This window comes from Cottoperca gobio, chromosome 13 (genome assembly GCF_900634415.1).
Source record: "Cottoperca gobio chromosome 13, fCotGob3.1, whole genome shotgun sequence".
Classification (NCBI taxonomy): Eukaryota; Metazoa; Chordata; class Actinopteri; order Perciformes; family Bovichtidae; genus Cottoperca; species Cottoperca gobio.
The window spans coordinates 17,163,930-17,184,553 of NC_041367.1; the positions used below are offsets into that span (position 1 = coordinate 17,163,930).

General features: G+C 38.4%; 1 protein-coding gene across 5 annotated transcripts in view; it reads right to left on the bottom strand.

Annotated features, from left to right (window-relative positions):
- Positions 1–349: 349 nt before the first annotated feature.
- Positions 350–20,624, bottom strand: part of cadm2b (cell adhesion molecule 2b) — a 129,899-nt gene continuing 109,624 nt past the window's right edge. For 2 of the 5 annotated variants that reach the window (XM_029446993.1, XM_029446991.1), the window contains 8 exons: positions 19,146–19,331; positions 17,960–18,097; positions 10,379–10,537; positions 9,989–10,079; positions 9,617–9,795; positions 4,444–4,470; positions 2,324–2,446; positions 350–2,213 (listed from right to left, as the gene is read on the bottom strand). In XM_029446993.1, coding sequence (XP_029302853.1) covers positions 2,095–2,213; positions 2,324–2,446; positions 4,444–4,470; positions 9,617–9,795; positions 9,989–10,079; positions 10,379–10,537; positions 17,960–18,097; positions 19,146–19,331 — 1,022 coding nt within the window. In that variant the 3' untranslated portion in view covers positions 350–2,094. The remainder of the gene's footprint in view (positions 2,214–2,323; positions 2,447–4,443; positions 4,471–9,616; positions 9,796–9,988; positions 10,080–10,378; positions 10,538–17,959; positions 18,098–19,145; positions 19,332–20,624) is intronic. The other 3 variants (XM_029446994.1, XM_029446995.1, XM_029446992.1) reach the window with 3 other exon arrangements.

A 20,624-nucleotide genomic window follows, 5' to 3' on the forward strand; every position in this document is an offset into this window, starting at 1 on the left:
GAGGAACTCGGGAAGACTCAAGTCTTTCTTTTGTCACCCTGTATTAATGCTCAAATCACGAGCTGAGAGCCTCGGGCAATCTTCCTGAGGAGCTTCATGGTTTTTTAATCCTTCAACACTTTGCATATATTATTAATACTAAAGGCTGTGTAATACTCAACAGTTGCATGGAATAACAATTACAGAGCAGCTTTTGGTCATAGGGCTGTCCATCAATATATGCTCCCTTTTATATGACTGTGGAGATGCAGACTCATATTGTGACTGTGGGTAATAGCGCTGTAATTCACCAGCAAAAAGCATTACTCTTGACTGCATTTCAAAGTACAAACTTAGTCACAACAAAATGGCAGTTTTCAAGTTGTTCATATTTTAATCCGCACTTTGTCTCTCTTTTTTCTTTTTTTACAGTGGCATAGTTGAAAAATGAATATTCAATGCTGAGAAAAAAAGCAAACCTCACACATCCCGCATAAAAAGCAAATTAATTACAGCGATTAAAACTTTGTACAAAATGACTTATTTATAGCATTATACTGAACTAACAAAATAACATGTATGAGCATTGGCAATGTGGTTCAATGTCTTTGATACAGTGACAATATACAGTGAGGGCATGTCTGATTCACCAATGCCTCAACATGTCATTAGTACTGTTTGCAGCAAACTCAAAGGCCATAACGGTGATCCTTGTATTGTTTTTCTTTATGATAAGTTACAGAATTAAAAAATGGAAAAGTTAATGTCAGACAACTACTTTAGTAAGAACAGCAATAATATCAATCAATATAGTATAATAAATGTCAATCAATCATAATAATAAATACATATACAGTATTATTTTCTTTTCTTTTTTTTTTACATTTTAAGCAGTTCATTAGAATCCCTGTTTGAAAAAATCTTCAAAAATATGAAAAGAATCTCATCAAAGTGATGGGGACTGATAAGACCTGAAATTAATAGCTATAACCATTGTATTATCTTTTACTAAATTTGAATACTTACACATTATTTACATGCCATCTGGCAAAACAACCTTTTTGTTAGATAAATGGGAGAACAAAGAAGACTTGTGGAATACTTTAAATACTTTATAAGCTAATATACAAATTGTAATGTCAGGGATCCCAAGATTCACCAATATTCACGTTAGCAAAGTATTTTACAGCAATATCCACACATTGAGCATAGTTGTTCAATAAAATTCAACATAAATAATGAACCCCCACAAGGTTCCACTCATTCAGTTTGGATCTTACATTAAATCGCCAACCAAAATTAAAGTTCCTCATCCATGACGATAACTGCAAGTGTACTGAAATCTTCATCACCTGTCTGACACCATCTCTCCATCTCGACTCATATTGAATCCTGAGACAACAGTTGATGTGTTTTCCCTCCTTGTTAGTCCTCAGACTTTGTGCTTTAATTTTCTAACTTGTTCTCTGTTGGTACAAAGCAACAGCATGAGCAATAGCTGAAAGTAAATCAATGCAGAAATATACAGACAGTGCTAAGAGGGAGTTGATTTCATCTAGAGACAATCACATAGATTGTGCTTCTATGTTTTGTCAAAGTATCTGGTGGGTTTTATGTTTGGCTGTGGTTGTGTAAGCTTCAGGCAACATCCAAAAGCAGTTTAATCCTGTTAATGTTTGATACATTGATGTGTTTAACCGGTCCTGCTCTTAAAGCAAAGCATTTGACTTGAACTTTAGCTAAAACGCATTTCTTGTTGATTCCAAACTTCAAAAGATCTGCAAAAAGTTATCTAACAGGTAGAGTAAGTAAAGAAAGAGAGAGTAGAGAAAAAAAGTTAATGCAAGGGATGAAAGAAATGCAGAAGAATATACAGCATTTAGGCACCGTAAAACTGAAATGGAAATAATCCAATCGCACATGGTTTACGTTGATTACAAAAGGAGAAGGCTATATTGTCAGCAAATGCTTTGAAAACAAGCGTAATCCAAGCATGAGCTTTCTGGAGATGACAGAATAATAATAATAAAGTAAAACAGATCATGTAGTGACGCTGAGCCAGCATAAAATTGCATGTCTGCGATCAGAATTTGTCGTGAAAAGAGTGACAGAAGTCTAAATGAAGTACTCTTTCTTTTCCTCTGCATGCACATGGTTCCCCTCTGCATTGATGATGGCTGTGTCTGCGTCGGGGGCATCCTCTGCTCCTTTGGCCTCATGTGTTAGATACGTCCCTGTAGACATACAGAAAGTTATCTACACGCTGAAAAGCACTACACATATAGGTCTGATTGCTCCAAGCAAGAAAATTCTTCATCAAGGGAGCTCAAGTGACTTCTTTTACCTTTATGTCTGGCCAGATATCGTCCAAGAACTATTATCAGACACAAGGTGATGAATACCACGACTGCAACAACGCCGCCGATTAAAGCGTGGTCAGGTCCATGTTGTCCTAAAGCATTAGGATCTGACACAAGACAGAGACAGAGAGAAAAGTCAAGAGACAACATTAACACCTGCAAGATGTTTAGCTGCTGTCTAATGCAGGTGTAGACATTTATTTAAAAAGCAATGAAAACATTTTACTCCTGCAAGTATCATGAGGAAATCCAGATGTGGCTTTAACACTTAAACACACACAAACAAAGAGTCCCAAATGAGCTTCTGTCAAATTTAGAGCAACCTGACATCAATGCTTTGAATTGCTTGGATTCAGGTATAAAAAGTAATCATAGGAAATACCACAAATCTCTGCACAATTCTAAAAGTGTTGCATTAGCAACAACATGCCGGAAGAAAACTGAAGTTTTAGGTTTTTTTTTTGGGCCAAAGCCTCTACACACAATCTTTGTGTTCCTGTTACCCAATGCCACATTCTGATGCGGAGGATCAGGTTTTTTAAATAAGTGTTAGTTAACATGAGGCGTCCTCCGGGCAGAGAGCGAGCTGAAGGTTTCCCAGGGAGGAGCATTCCAGTCCTGTAATAAACTGTAAGTGGACTTGTCTCTTCTGTGCACCTTGTGTGCTCTCATTATCTCAAGCTGATGAATGGCTATGGCTTGTGCTCAGTTTTGCAAAGTGACCCTGGAAAATGACGGCGGGGATGTTCCCTACAAACCTCGTTATACTCCCTTTGTTAACGGAATGCAACCCTTATTTTCAGCAACCCAGTGTGGGACGTTAAAAATAAAAAGAGATGGCATAGTGAAACATGCAGTTTGTTTAACTCCATGCAGGATAGAACCACCACGGTTGTTTCATCAGGGACTCACAAGCAGGCACTTCAGACTCTGAAGCAATAACTGTTTTGGTACAACAGTTGAATTAACTCATATTTGGTTGAATGTCGATGGATATAATGATCTGTACGGGTGACTCTACTGTCAACAAGGGGCATAAGCAATTTTCATATCACACTCTGCTGGTGCACGCTGCTCACACAAATGAGACAAGCTGAACTGCTTCTGCTGCAATGCAGCTGAACATCATCTCAACACATCTTAATACTCACGCTTTCCCCTTAAAGTGTGACAAAATGAGTATTTATACTCCAACCTGATTTTTGAGCATTAACTCAGATGAAAGTACACTGATTATTCCTATGATTATACGTCGCTTTGGACAAAAGCGTCAGCTAAATTAACTGTAATATAATGTAATGCAATGTATGTCAATCCTGGAACAAACTACAGAGGTGCAACAGTTCAAATCTAAATGGTTGCAAAACATTTGAACTTTCTTGAAACACTAAGATGTCACTTAAGAAACTACACACACTGTAACAAAAGCAAAACTACAATCATCTCAGCAGCACACAGGGACATCAACGACTCAATTTACCATGTTTTGTCTGATCTGGTCTTTAGGTACATTAAGACAACATGAAATGCATCCTGTCTGCAAATACACAACCCTAAGTATTTAAAAATATATATTTTAAAACCTTTTAAACATATACTGTATATATTCCGTAAACAACGTAAATATATCTTACAAATAAATACCAAATCAAACTAAATTGCAACCACAAGCTATGCAAATAGATAAAATTATGAATGTAAATATGATAAACAGAAATATTTGTTATGTGATCAGAAAAGTGAATGATATAGAGTTCTCCCAAAGAGTTTTGGACTTTCCCTTCAATTTACATGCAATCACAGGATCTGAAATGTAATATTTACACACTGGCATGGATACAATCTGCAGCCCAGCTCCACTCAGATAAAGCCGTCTATTTCATTGTGCAAAGACAAAGCAAACCAGAAACATATTGTGTGATAACTTATGCAGCCTGTGACATGGCTGGAGAGAAAGCGGCTGGCGTCAGCAGAGTGAGCATCCATGCATGGTGATGGTTTGGCTCATGCTGTGTGGAGGCTGTGATGTGTCCTGACCCAGATCCAGTTCCAGCATCACACACTGTAAATCTGGCTTGCAATGATCGTCTAGTGGGATATTTACCTGTTGTAGGCCCTGGAAAGTCTTTGGCTGTTGCCATGGTTGCAGACAGTGACAGCAGTAAGGGAAGACGAGGGGGACAACACGGTGATAAAAAAGGTGACCACAAAGTTCGTAGGAAACATGAGAAATTAGCATGGTCTGTTTTTCTGAGTCTTTACTTTGACAGCGTGCACAAGTGACGGAAAGAGAAGCTCGCCGTCACAGCCAAATGCATGCCTGACTGGAGTCACTGGAAACTGTCCCCGGGAGACCAGCTACAAGATACATCGACAAGGAAAAGCTGAGATTTTGTTGCCATGTAATTGGCTATGTATATCCTTAACGCGTCAGTTCAACGACATTACAAATAAATATCTTTCTATTTAAAAAACATTTTTACGTGAATGTTTTTTAATGCTTTGAGCATTACACATGAACTTCCATTCACCACCATCGTTTCAGGGTGGAAGCATAGATCTTAGAGACAAATATCTCAAAACCTGGGCAAATAAAACCAAAACTAAAGCGTGCCATTAAAAAGCACCTGAGTATTCAACAACAAATATCAGGCAGTCGACGATGAAGGACAGGTCACCAAATGGTGCTCGGAAAAGTTAAGTCACAGCTTTCAGAAGCCAAATCCTTACAGGAGCATTGTTTCTATGATTGGACCTCTGTTTTGTTTGTATTTTGAATGCATGCACTTGCATGTGGTCAACGTAATACACATTATGCCATCAGTTTCAAGCTATTCCGCTGAATGACAGTTGCGCTGGCAGAGCAGTGAGTCAGACAGCCAGCTAGTAGATGTGGATGTAAACAATACACGGTTCAAATATTACCACAGAAACAGCTTTTCAAGTATTCTATGAGGAAGGAAAAACATTCAACATGTTTGCTAGACCTCAAAAGATATGAATAAAGAGTTTAAGGTTCATGTTGATTATGAAAATAAAGCACAACCCATATTTAAAGTAACCTTTGTATTTTCTCCATCACAACACCAGAGCTATTACTGTCAGGCAATTAGCATGTTTTACCTGCAGAGCGCTCTTGTGGCTCAATGTGTTTAACATCATACACAAACACTACAACAAGAATCCCATTAGGAGAGATGAACTAAAGTAAACACATGGAGCATGTGAATTTGGTAAACATCATTCAAACGTAATTGTATGTGTTCTTATTGTTTGGTTGTAATGGTAGGAATCGTTCAGCCTAAGAACAAGTATAAACACTCATGTTTCCCATTTTCTGCTTCTGCGAAGATGGAAATTTGTGAAGTGGTTTGCAAACAGTAACTATCTGATGTGGTAACGCACTCCTACACCGTCTGCATATTGTCAGCTACCAATAATAATAACTAATCAGTTATAAAAATGCTGGTGAGATAACAGTGCTGTGTATGAAAAATAAAGCAGAAATTAAAAAGAAAAAATAGACCCGAGTATCGAATTCATCCAGTAAAACAATGCTATTTTCTAGCTCACAGCCCAGTTGTTAGCTCATCAATCATCAACTGTGTGTTCAGTGTCATGTTTGTGAGTGCATGGAGCATTGAGGCGGGGCAATGGAGAGGGTGCAAGCGTACCTGCGAACGCAGCTGGGACTGCCTATGCCTGAATGTTGGAATAGTCTGCATTAGTGTACTGGAAGAATAGAGACTAGAGAGGGAGGCAGGGGAGCAGAAGATGGAGGCAGAAAGGGGATGACGTCTACTAAATGAAAATAGGAACAGAGGGGGTGCAAAAAACAAACCTCTCCGTAGAGAACAGGCTCAACATGAGAAAACCTACAGCATAAATAAACAGCACAAATCAATGAGTGCATGTGGCCAGTGCAGTGGTTTAATTCTGGTCAATCACCTCAGTGAATACAGGAAAATTGAAGCAAGTAAAGAAGTAAATTCGCATAGCAATATCTTTGGGAAAAGGATGAGTCACAAATGAAGGACTCATATTTCTTACATCTATTACATTTTCAAGTATGATTGGTTGGTAAATGGGCCACACAGAGAATGTAACACTCATCATGTGTCATGCTTGTTGAGGTAAAAATGTGTCATGAATGAGTGCAATGTGAGGGGAAGAGGGGTGAGAAGCGGGGCTGCTGCTTCACAACAACATGCAGTCATCTTTCATCTGTATTTAACCAAACGACGATCTGTTATCACCTCTGTAACATCTTACTCACTCATTTTCCTATAAGGAGTTTCCTTGCTTTATTACATACAGCGTACTAAGGAGCATCATTCCACACGGTGATAAATTATGGCGGAGCAATGACATTTATTGCTTTTCAGCTCTCCTGTCATTAGCAAATTAGGCTTAGAGGCTGAGATGATCCGAAGAGACCCGGTAAGTATTCAGCCAGACTCGATGTAGCTCTGAAGAATGATTGTCATCATCGGTGGAAATGAGCCCATCTCGCACATCCTTTACCTGCTCGACTCAATTTTTCATCCTTCCCACTAACCCGGATCTTTGTATTAAGTGTGAGAGGGCTGCCAAGGGTTACAAATGTTCCTATATCTTCTGTTAATCCGTCAAACAATGAGAAACAGCTCCCTGCAACATACACATAGCCTATCCTTCTAAAACCCCAGGTTAATTCAAAACATTTGAATTTTTCTCTTTAATTTAAATGAGAGGATTGAAACTTTGGTCCCAGCACATGGCTCCCAGATATGACAGGATGATATGGACTAGCATGACATCAGCTGCCTACAACTCAATGAGTATTCGGAGAGAAGAAACTGAGATAACAAAAGCTGAAAGGACGAATGTGTCATCCTCCTTTTCCTTTGCTTTTTCCCAATGAAGGGCTTTCTCTCCCCAAAAGCCTCTGCCTTTAAAATTGAACAAAGAAGCTGCTGTGCATCCACTAACTGCCTGTGAGCTTAAATAAGTCCGGCATCTGAGCTGTGATAAGTCGCTCCCTAACAAACTGTGGAACTGTCTAATTGGCAAAAAAAGGAACAAATAAATCCATGTCGAATTTAAATATTCTGTCCTTGTTTTTGTATTTTACTTGGCTGTATTTGATAAACGTGTGTGCTGCAGAGGCCTTAATGATCCGTTTCCAGCACCATGCTGTCTTTATTCTCTCAGCTGCTCTACTGTCTCTGGATTAACGTATCTCTCCTCCAGGCGGTACTCGGATGCTAAACTCTGCTTCCGTAACACATTTTTCCCTGTTTCCTCATAGGAAGGGTCCAAATGCTAAACCTGTGTAGCAATATGTACAGTACAGTAAACTAGGTTAGCCACAGTGCCAAGGCAACTTGTACAAATGAAATCTTGAGGTAATGGTCTGCAAACTGGGAACCTGCAGCACTACAGATCACTTGGTTGTATTATCAGTGCTGGAACTAAAATACTATTAGCCTTAATTGTATATATTTCAACCACACAATTATACATATTTAATGACTAAATTAACTTTCATATTTGTTACCAGTTGTTGGAGGTCACGTTTTACTCTATTTTTAAATCAGACATTACACATTTAACAGGTAAAACACTTAGAAATAACAGATGGCCCAGTACACCAGCACTTATCAGCATCTGCAAATAGGAGATGTTTTGCTACATAATATCTGTATGATCGTTAATAAAGAACTTCTTGTTTTTCTTTAATTTAAAGTTTATTTTTTAGCGCATACATTGTTTTTAGTGGAGTTAGTTTTTAACTGTATCAAATGTTTAACTGACTATTTAGATATAATGTTGGCACTTGTCATTGTATTTATTGTTTTATAGTTTGCTTGTTTTTATTTGTTCCCTTTTGCATTTTTTAATTACATATTTGTTTTACATTAAAATGTAAAGTTTACTTGTGTTGACCCCTGGAAGAGTAGTTTCTACCTTTGTAGTGACTACCGGGGATGTAAAATAACAATAACAGTAATACATTCTTATTACCACCTGGCAGGAAATGCAATGCAGTGCTGTCCATTTATCATGTTGCTAAAATAGATTTGCATTTATGTCTCCGTTTAGGGCAGCCATTGGTTTCCATTAATAACTATGCAGTACATAAAGATAATGTAGCCAACTCTCTTAACTTGCTTTAGTTGTGTAATCCACCTCGTTGTGCATCAAGTCTGCATTAATTATCGTCAGTTACACTATTGTCAGTCTGACTGACAGGATCTATAAAAGCCTGTATTCTCCTTCCCTTCCGCTATCTGCGTGTTCCGTTTTGCGAGGGTGCCGTCGCTGCTTCCTGTGGTTAGCGCTGCCCAAGATGATTGTGATTGGTTTAAAGAAATACAAACAAGCCAGAGCGTTTTTCCCCCATAGCAGAATGATAATGGGTGCAACCCGACCTTTCTGTGGAGATACATCTTGCTATGCGAGACTACAGTATTGTTGTGAGGTCGTGTAATGGAATCAATCTGCACTTACACTGCATGATCACACAACCATAATATAGTACTGCCTTTTTTCCGCATATTTTCAAACATGAATGGAAACAAATCGCTTCCTCAAAAGGTAACAAAGTCATCCAAAAATCTAAAACTGTCATCACGCTTTCCAAAGTGATCAACCAAGATGTGCACAAGATTTCCAGTTAAGGAGCTAAACCTTGTAAACACAATGGCAAGGTCTTTTAAATGTTTGAAATCTAATTAAAACCAAGTTCACCTAAACTGAACCGGCACAGAACTTTATAGCCAAAGTAATGATAAACATTATTCAGGGAATTTTTTATTATTCCCAAACGTACATTAGCTATACTGGCTTTCATGGTTGCAGGAAGCCGGAGTCTACATCTGCTGATATTCATAAATAAATCACCAATGACTGTCTTGACTGTCATACAAAATTGGCATAAGAAATGTTGCTTAAACATTGCTCCAGCAGTCATTATGATCTGCAGATTATCTGACAGAAACATTGTAATTCCAGGAGATGCTTCGTGATTCTATTGAAAAATATTTTGAATTTAATGTAGTCATTCTTGCTTTGTAATTATGCTTTTTAATTGAGAGGCCTTTTAAAATAACAATATGCACTTGCTGAATATCTGACAGTTAGATTGCCAGACTGACGAGGTCTCTGCTGACTTTGAATTTGTGCAATGAACACCAACCCTCTTTAAGTTAGCACAGAGTGTGCTGCGCAGCCTTGAGTATGAAGCAACAGTAAAACTGATCATCCATAACGAGACTAAGCATTACTGTACCCACCATATACAAACAGTACATATTCAGCAGTGCTGGTCCCCAGGTGGTTGCTGGCCTCGCAGCGGTATGTGCCATTGTCTGTTTTGTTTAGTGTGGTGATGGTTAGTTCTCTGCCCTCCACAATCATACGCTCGATGTCTGGCAGCTCTCCGCCATCTTTAGACCACAGCACCGGCTCAGGTCTGGGAAAGAAAATACAGACAATATTTCATTTTCATCTCGCTGCATATGATTTCCTAAACGTAAATAAACACTGACTGAATAGAAGAAATATTCCTGAAAAAGGACATTCTGTGACATTTCAAGTCCAATTTCTGCCTATTTTCCTGCAAGTAACTGCCATCAAAATAAGGTTGTGAATAAATGCCAACTTACATTGGGTTGCCTATGGACACACACTCCAATTTGAAGTATTGCCCCTCCTGTGGAATAATCAGTGAATGTGTGATCTCCAGATGGGGAGCATCTGCGAAGAAGGGAAAAACAAAAATTGCAATGGGATGACAGTAGTGTGTGCTGGAGGCTTTAACTCTAACACTTTCAAAGTACCACAGTAGTTAGTTCTTTACCCATTGGGCAGCTCTTAGCTCTGGCCCATATCCCTGTTCTACTTTGTTACTAATCCCTTACCTGCAAACTAATCCTACACTAATCCTGAGCAAAGCTAAACCTGCAGACATAAATGTAATCTCAATCCTTGTATTTCTTCTCAATGCTAATCTTACACCTAATCCAGCTTTGCAGGGTGTGTTTGACTGCACTCACAGTGGACCTCCAGGACTTCGGTTGTCATGTAAGGGTTCGACAAAGACACATGCTCCACGCTGCAGGTGTAGGCAACGCCATCATCCCGTCTGTCCACCTGGAACTGGAGGCTACTCCTCACTGTGAAGGATTTTCCAGTGGCATTCACTTCCTTAGTGCCTGCAGAGTCAGAAAATGAACACTTGTGGATTACTAATATTATTGGGGAACAGTTCTGGCTTTAGTGCAAGCCCTTCATGCAAAACATTATTTTTTACAAAGTAGCAGAGAAAAACAGAACAATCAGCTTGTACGTTAACTAAAGCTTGTGAAACATGACATTTTATTTCAAGATGTTGCTTTTCTGAAATAGACAGCTGCAGTGTTGTTGTTGTTGTTGTTGTTGTTGTTGTTGTTGTTGTTGCTGCTGTTGTTTTTTTCTCTGCATCTCCTTTGAGGGAGAGAATCCTTGGCCTTTGAAAGTCAAGTCAAAGTAGAGTGAATAGTGAGGGGAGAGCAGTGTGAGCATTGACTCGGTTCGTTGGGTGTGTTTGCTCCTCCAGGACCATCTCTCAAACATCCCAGTCAACACAAACAGACACACACTCTGGCAGTGCGAAGTGGATTTCCATAGTTGTAGTGACACCTTTCCTTTCTTTCCTCTCCTTTGTCTTAAGTTTCATGCCCAAACATTCATACTTTTATACAACTTCAGGACTTGACATGTTTGTTTTGTCCTTGCCCTACGATGCCATCTTCATTGAGAGATGTCTCAACTTATAATTGGAAGCATTTCTTTGTAGTCTGCTGCTGCTCTCCTGTCAACACTTTGTGCGTTAGCGTCACTTTTCTCTGGAAAGAGCTTTACAAGGCCACTGCTGCACCTGAACAAGGCGAAAAAGGACAAAGGCATTACTTGATGACGGCCTCAGAAAGACTTTTCACTGAAGCTTCTACTCTCCTCACCCCCTTAGATCCCCCGCTGCACTACATCCTCCCCCCTCCACCTCTTCCTCTCCCTGGACTTTCTGCCATCCAGTGCAAACAATCAATACATACGCATGTACTCACTCCACTCCTTCACTCACAAACACACACGCGCAGCATACAAATTGTTCAATCTCTTGGTCTATTAAATACAAAAAGCCCCATGCAATGAAACCCAGATCACCCATATCATCATCACTTTGGGCTGATCCGTACCATTTGTTCCACTCCACTGATTCTCTTTGATTTTGTTATGTGTGAGGGGATTCTTTTTTTTATTGGACTTTTCAGTGGAACCACTACTATTACTTTGACTGTTACAGCTGCTATTGCTCCTTAAAGTATTTTTCATGTTGCTATTGAGGTTGGAAGATTCAACAATAATTCTTCTTCTGTACATACTGCAGTTGTGTGATACTAATTTGTGATACTTTTTTATGAAATGGTCGACAAAATCCTGAAATATACAGTTGTACAAATGAAGATTTTTTTCTAAAGCTTAGAAAAGAAGGCAAGATAAATTCTTTATGTGTTCTCGTTTACTGTAAGTTACATGTACTCAATTAATAATTTATGAATTTAGTTGTATATATATGACTTGAAAGTCAGATTATATGAGTTATGCGAAATAGTTAGTATTTTAGTTTTTTTTGTTGCTTTTCTTTGCAAAGTACGCACCTCGTTTTGGATCTGATTTATATTACTTATTGTTGTCTTGTATGCATGACGCAAAGAAAAAGTAAAACTTCAAAACTATTATATATTCTAAATATTAATAACAAGAAGAAGAAGGAGAATGTGTTTTCTCTTTTCTTCTTGTTATTAATAACAAGAAGAAAAGAGAAAACACATTGCTGTTTTATCAATAAATGCATCACAAGTTAGATTATTTTTGAGACCTAATTTCAAACATCTGAACAACAGGAAAGTCAGAGGCTTGTGCATTTTGCTCTGAAGTACCAAGGGGGGATAGTAAGTATCTCTGTGGCGTCAAACACAAATCTCTCTAGCTTTTTCTCTCATTCATCAAGTCGCCTGCAGCATCAGAGCTGCTGTAAAACAAGCTGTCAGTCTGTTTCAAGGCGGCTGCTAGCATTGCCAGAGAGCATGCAGAGGCAGTTTTCATATGAATGTGAATGTGCGCAGGTGCACCTGCTTTGAACCAGATCCCCAAAAGGCAAGCAGATCTACATTCAGGCAACTGGGGGCGCTCCTGTAATCACCACCTCTGCATCTCTTTTAACAAGGAGGAACCTCAGTGGCAGGATTATATTTTCTCCAAACGTGTAAGCCTATTATAGTTTAATAAGAGTAATACTAGGGTTCGGGTGTAGTTTGAATTACTTACATTTTGGCTTCCCTTCAGATCCATTATTGTTTTATGTTCATTGGGTCAAGTTGTCCTCAGCCTTGAGGAAATAAGTGTGTAACAATTGAGCTTATTTCAAGAAGGCATTAGAGGCCTTCTCCAACAGCACATTCATTCTTTACACTATTTCAGACTGTGCTTCTGTTGATGCCAGAACCTCCTGCTTGGTGACGTTGGCAACCTACTGCCTGCTGACCAATAATTACATCCTCAAAAGTTACACCTTTTTAACGATTTGCCTGATGAAGGTCTAGTACTGAAACGTTAGACCATGTGCAGCTGTTTCATGAAATACATGTGCAAAGTGTTTTTCTGCAATAGTTACAGTAAATGTTATGTTTTCTTTCATTCTGTGACCTCATTTCTTAAGTAATTTGCTGTTAAAAGCCCTTTAAGCATAAACTTACATTCAGAAGAAAAAAGGTTGCTGCCTCATTTTGCTCAGGGTTTGTAATCCTTCATTGGAACTCACTCATCCTTTATGAACAATCTTGTACATTTAGTATTTTGGTGTTTGGTAGTTGGAGGGTAAAGAAGCCTAAAGGACTTACAACAACTGCTCTGCTGGTAAACTTGTGGTTGTGTTCAAGTAAACATAGTTGATTTTCAATGTGGTCTTGAGTGATACAATGCCTATACATGTTCACACATTAAGATACAGTACTATCCATGCACAGGTGGTTTTAATCCACGCATTGGCACTAATTGCCTCGATATTAACTAATTGGTCCGGTATTGTTCGATCTTCATTAAGCCTTGGTTACATGTTTGTAACATATGTTTTTGATTTGATAATGCAGTTGTCACAGCTGTTTGAAATGGCTTCTTGGTTTATTCCCCGCAGGCTTTTATATTTCAGTGTTTACATAAACTAAACATTAAAGTAGCTACAACTAAAAAAAAGACAGAGGAAAAAAACATTACAATGTGAAATTTGATTCTGATACAAATAAAATTAGCAAATAAAAACAGTTCTACGTCTACTTTTGACTGTGGTTTAGTTGTAAACATTATGGCAAAGAAATGTTTTTCAGTTGTTTTATCCCACTGGTATCATATACTGGTATCTTTACTGTATTGTTCTCCCTGCTCATAAGTGCGCTGAGTAGTGTAGCCAAGGAACACTGTTTCAAGTAAATGGTCTCTAACTGTTGTTGTCATTTTAGATCACAGTTAACATTATTACAAATGGCTGAAAATGTAAAATCACCAATACATCAAATCAGAGCACAGATGTGTGTTGAGCTCAGGTTCCTTGTTTAAAGCGGACAATGCTGGAGCGCTGTTTTGCTGTTATGAAGATCAATGCTCAGTGTATCTGGGAATAACAATGTGATGTCTGTACTTTGAGAATGAATTGAAAGGAACAATTTAAAAGGCCCAAATACATTGTTATGTGCTTACTTAGGCAGTTTGATTTTAATGTGGTAAACAGATACAGTGGGAAATTGAGTGTACATTGTCTAAAACACCATCAAAGGCATTAAATGTGAGCAAACACTTTGTGGTTCTGGAGCATATGCTGGTATATTCCTGTAACGTGGCTCATTTGTAAAATTCTCACACATTCTTCAGAATATTACCCCCCTATTTTTAATCTTAGAGAGCTGGTAAAGCTTTGTTTACCAGCTCTCTAAGATTAAGATTAGATGCCTGAAGCTATAGAAAACATGAGCCGGGGAGTTATGTTTTTAGAGTTAGGTCAACAGAGGTTAGATTCAGAATTGTGTGTAAATATGAGCAGCAACACGTAGATCATCCCTACTGCTAATGGCTAAAGGTACTGAATGACATGTCATTCTTGCTCACATGACAGGAGAAGCACCACACTGAGCTCCTGTATGAATGAGGCACTTGATCTAATTTTGGATCTTGATGAGGATGAGAATATCTAATCTGAAGAAGTGAAGTAAAAGATGGTAATCCTCTCAGAAATACAGAACAAAATAAAACAGACAGTCAACTAATTCTGAAAAGTGAACAGTTGAGGAAGAACCTGCTACCTGAGCTACCTGGTACATTCTGGTCAACACTGCATGCACTTGTAGCTATTGGAGAAGAAAAGGCCCATTATTCTAGAATTAAAGTGAAGATTTATCAAGTTAAAAGCGGCTGTTCATGTTGTGTTTTTAATTAATCATCTCAACAGTCAAAAATATGTAAATGATAAACTTTAGAGTTGTGTTTTTGTTAGAATCGTGTCTGAACTTTGGCATATACCAGTTCCCCTGGTAGTTAACTTAGCAAAAAGTGAGTTGTGCTTCCTAATTAAAACATAGTAGTTACACTTGGAGAATAAGAGTTTGAACAATACTTTCCATATTGGTGTATAGAGCGTGTTATATTCAGTAGAAATATAAAGTTAATTTAATGGTTTAAAGCAAGGTCGTATAATATTATGCTGTCAGTTTTATATGGTGACACAAAGACTTCAGACATAACATGAAGGCCAGAAGTTGTCTGATGACGTGATGCACTTATATGCATTTGAAAATATTTACCACAGCTCGCGCTCTTCTCTACGGTTAATGGTTTGTAATGTATGGGAAACACTGTGATCATCCTTAGATTAGAGAAGCATGTAGTGCAAACATGAATCAGCTGGACCAATTTGATTTGTTGGTTGTAAACATGTTTGCACAAGTTTTTCCACTGATTGATGAAAGCTGCTGTTTACAGCCACTGTTGGACAAAAATAAAAGTTGCAATAAAGTCAACGTGTTGAGGATACTTGATGTGAGCAATCAGCAAAAAGCAGGGGGCAAAGGAAAAGTCAAACTTTGTAATATAATTGATCTTTGCTCTGCTTAATCTTAGAGAACAGCATGGGAGCCCAATTTAAAATTAAGGAGTAAACATACTTGACACCAAAAATAATAATGATAATAATAATGATAATTATAATAGCAATAATAACAATTATGACGACAATGCCAATAACATCAACAAAAACAATAATATATTTATTTTTAAGATTCTTGCATAACTGAATATAAAATGAGTTGGAGCTGTTGTGTATTTGAATGTGCTTTTGTGTCACTGTGAAAGGCATATATAGGCCACTTTATGTATGCAAAGAGAGTGACAGTGGGTGGATTTTTTCCTCAATAGATTATCATTTGAAGCATAGCTGTCATTCAGCGACACAAGTAATTTGTATGGCTCTATACTCTGCAAACAAATGATTTGACACAGGATGACAGTTGCATTTTGAGGTTTGTAATGCTGTGTGCTTCTAATATAAATTGTTGAAAAACAAACCATCAGAGCATGAAATAAATATGACATGTTTTTGCTATTACACCTGCTGTCATCTTGGAGCTTTGTTGACTGGTCCCCCAGTGGGGATAGATTTGACTGACAGCAGACACTGGCGGCAATGATCTACCACAGAAGAACCAATGGCAAAACATGCTGCTCCCAGCACATACTCGCTAAAGGAGGCTTTAAAGCAGCACCTACAAAAGACTTGGATCCAGGGCACTGATTGACATTCCTCCTCTTTGACACTTTGACATGGAAATGAAGTTTTTAAGTCAAACCCTGCAGTCTCTGCTTTGTTCTTTATCTCTCTTTGACTTGGAGATGCATCATACCAGGTTTGTTTGCCCAAGCGGCTTTAATAAACTCCTCCGCAAGCAGGTAAAACTAATAAAAGCACATTTGTATACCAGACACCAGTTTTGGGCAGACTTGGGGAACACGAAGTTTTTTTTTAGAGATATGCAATTTACACATGACGCATCAAATATAAATGTTGGGAGTCGAGCTTTTGTTTTATTTTGCCTTTATGCATTGCTGTGATGCCTGCTGACCTCGGAACGGGATGAGGGTATTACTTTTGAATTTTTTATCCACAAAAATACGATAATTAGAGCCATGAGTAAACTCATATCTTTTGAGCTTCAACGTTTAATTTTAATGTTTACCTCGAGAGATAATGCAAAAAAAAAAAGATCATCTCAGTGCCTTTTGAGATGGACAGCAAGGCTGGTTGTGACGCTGTGAGCAAGCTATCCACTGGCCTTTCAGGAATCTACGTGCATGTCATTTCAACAAGAAAACTTCATACCCCGGACCCTCTCCCATCAATCATCATGCCATGTTGGGCAGACACAGACAGCAGCGGCACGAAAAAGCTCTCTGGTGCAAATCTTCAATAAAGAGCAACTGTCACACTGAGTCTCTGCAGCAGGCTCTGTTACATTAAAGAGCTCCACACAGCTTACCTCTGCCATCAAATTGAGGAAAAACATTCCATTCCTATTTTATAAATGTTTTTGTATTTTCATGAATTTTTAAAGAAGAATTAAGACGGTGATAACATCTATAAAAAATACAAAGTGCAGAGCTTCAGACAGTTTGGAAAGAGGTATACAAGAAAGTGAGAGCTTGTAAGGCACACGGTGTGAAACCAGAGATAACTTCTGCTGCATGGTTTAGTGTGATCAGCACACATTACAATGCTCCATCTGCTGCCTAACACATTGTCTCTTTCACTGTTTATTCCTGTCTGGGTGAAGCCAGTTTTGTGGCCTTTCTGAGTTTTTATTCTAGTGCGTTCTTGTTTCCTCCTTGACTCGCTTGACTAATCTAATCGCTGCTGTTTGTAAAAAAATAATAAAGCACCTTAGAGGCAATGCCCTGCAAGATCAACTCATCACATGCAAACAGCAAACTGTGGGATAAATGAACACCTGTGTTAATACAAACATGAAACGGTCTACAACTGTAAAATGCAAAAATGCTCTGTAACATCTCTTTTCAGCTTCTAAAATGTGAGGATTTGCAGCATCTATGTTCTATATCATTGTAAAGTGAAAAAAGCAAACCCTTGAGTTGACATTTTCTTTTTTGATGATCACTTTTAGCATCGCATGAGTACATAATTACTTCATTGCCAGGACACAGAATGCTGTGCAGAAGTTTTTGTTGACATATGCTTAACTTTATAATTAGAATCAATAAGAGGCACTCCTATATGTCTTAACCTTGGTCAGGTAGTGAAATGTGGACGGCTCTGCCACAGTCCAACAACATTTGGAAGGCTTCCAATGACAGCAGCAATGCTGGCCGTGAGCCAGGTGAATCATGGCACCGCTAAATCCCGGCCAGTGGAACAATGAATGAATATGCAAACAAAGGAATGCAGGCAGCTGAATGAATTGACAGTAATGATGTCTCCAAGAGTGTACAAGTGGCAACAGAGGATAGAATGCTCTGTGAAATCCACACCATGTGCCTACCTTGGACCTCCTTGTCATTTCTGAACCACCGGATCTTAGCAGCTGGTTTGCTGCCAGCTGTGGTGCACGTCAGGGTGATTATGTCCCCCTCCATGGCAGGCTTGGTGAATCCTGTGATCTCTGGTCTTCCTGGCACTCCTGTGGTGCATGGAAATATATATAAAGAACATACTGAAGAAATGCATGAGGCGGTATTTCTTTGACAATAAAACAAATAAAATGAAATGATTGAGAATAATTCACACAGATATTCATGCTTCCTTCTCTCAGTGGCAAGGTTTGATTTTGTAAGGCAGGACAAAAAGGTATGATAAAAACAGACCGTCCTCCCCCACAGAAACGGCCGTTCAGGTCGACTGCGCAAGCAACTGATTATGACCCATATTTAGATTTATTGTTAGGGGGCAACATAAGGCGGCCGTAGAAAAAAGAAGGAAAGGAGTTCCACCCAGGAGACCGCCGTTCTTCACACGTGTAAAACGCTGACTTACTTTAACTTACTTTTTAGGTAAATTATAATTTACCTAGCAAACATACTTATTTGAATCCAATCCATGGAGAACTTTTGTTTTGCCTAAACCTAACCACGTAGTATTGTTTCAATTCACAACGTCAACCATGTGTTTAAAACTGCGATCACTTCAAAATGTCTGTCGCTGGTACTCTCCAATGGTCATACATGTCATTTCAGCTGTCATTGGCAAACAATCTATTCTGTCGTTCAGATATGAGGAAGCGTTCCATAAAGAAAAAACTGTAGGAATTATATTAAGCCGATGTTGAATGAGAAAATAAACATTATCAAGATAAAACATCCAAAGTCTCTCCTTAAATATAACGGTGTCAAATGTCAAATGGCTGTGAGATAACTGATAAAGTTGGCATACAGAGTTTTTTGTTTATTTCTATATATCCTTCAACAGACCTGTCTGTCTCACACATGTGTGAAAAGATTCTCATTGAGTTTTTTGTGGCTGTCCTGACTTGCAAAACATTAAATTAAGTAACACTGCTAGCTTGCGAGCTTAACTGTCATCCTTTATTTTAGTATACAAGAGTAAAATATAATGCAGAAATGCTATTTTCCTACAAAGTAACAAGTGCACAATGAAGAATAAACAGACTTGAAATGTGCATGTGTTCATGCTGTCAGAAAGTGAAGAATTAATAGTTAGAAGTAATTTGCCTGTGGAGACTGGGCCAATACGGGCATGCTCACCCAGAACATGGAGAAAGGCCTTGGTGGTCTTGACAGGCATGGTGAAGAGCGAGCAGGTGTACTGGCCCTCGTCTGACAGGCTGACGTCACCGATTCTGATGGTGAGCTCCTGCGATGAGGCTCGCATCAGCTCGATTCTGTTGTCCCTCAGAGCTGTATAAGGAAGGAGGACACAAAGAAACACAGAGTGCACAGAAAACAGAGTTCAATTGACTGCAGAAGTACCATTTGTAATTCTGATGACCCTTACCAGAACAAAGCCGAAAACACTCTTTTTTCAGTTATTTTAAATAGTTTTCAAATGCAGCAAACACACACTGTGGCCAGAGGTTGGAAACATTTTCTTTACATTTGCATTCTAGAATTGAATAGTATTTACAGTCAGTGAGAATACCGAAGACATCAGCGGGATGCACTGAAGCGTAGCAGCAGAAAATAGTCCTAGATTACAATATCTATTTAGGTAATCACTAACATTTCAGGTATTGATTTAAACTCACTCCAACACTTTTAGCAACTGACTCTGCCTGCGACATTTCTGACTTTGAACATATCTTACTCTGGTCTTATACAAAACCACTAAGTACTTATGTATTTATTTTGTATTTTCCACTGTAACTGCAGGCTTACAGAATAAAGTGTATATAGTGACTGAGCAATAATTCATTATAATGTTTATTATTAACCTTCAGTGGTGTTGTATTGGGATAATCACATTGTGTTATTTTAGTTTATTATTTTATTTCAGTTGTCCAAATAAGTGATTTAAAGGAAATTGCAATGAAAAACTAAGAAAAGGAAAACGTAATGCATAACCATGGAACTAAATTTATTTGATTTAACCTCAATTAGATTATTTTATATTTGCCGTCTCATGATGAGCATCAATATTGGTAAAACATTCTTGTTAATTGATATTGATTCCAACCAAATTGCCCACCTCTAGTGCACATTTAAGGTAACACACAAAAACAATAATGCTAATAGTAATAGTTTCTACAGCTACATTACACATTACCCACAACTACTAAACATATTCATGATACAATAATCAACACAATGGGCATTTCTTAAAACATTGCCTGAAATAAAACATTTCATTGTTTTCTTAAGAGACCTTCCCCTAATGCTCTTTCAGATTGGACCTGGGAAAACCACGTAAAAGGTAATCTCTCACCTGTCATCTCTTATACAATTTCAAATTGAGAATCACCTGCTGCTACATGCAACCAACCACAGAGGGCAGGAAGGAAAGTGCTCTTCATTGAATAAATTACACTTTCTTAATCCTCACTCCCTCTGCGCCTGACCAGCTCTCTCCCTGGACACTTTTTCATCTAAAGTAATTTGAACTCTATTGGATTGTACTACACGGGGCAAAATGCAGCAGAAGTAGTAGGTGTTGATTAGGATTTAATCAACGTGGCCAACGTAAAATCACATCAG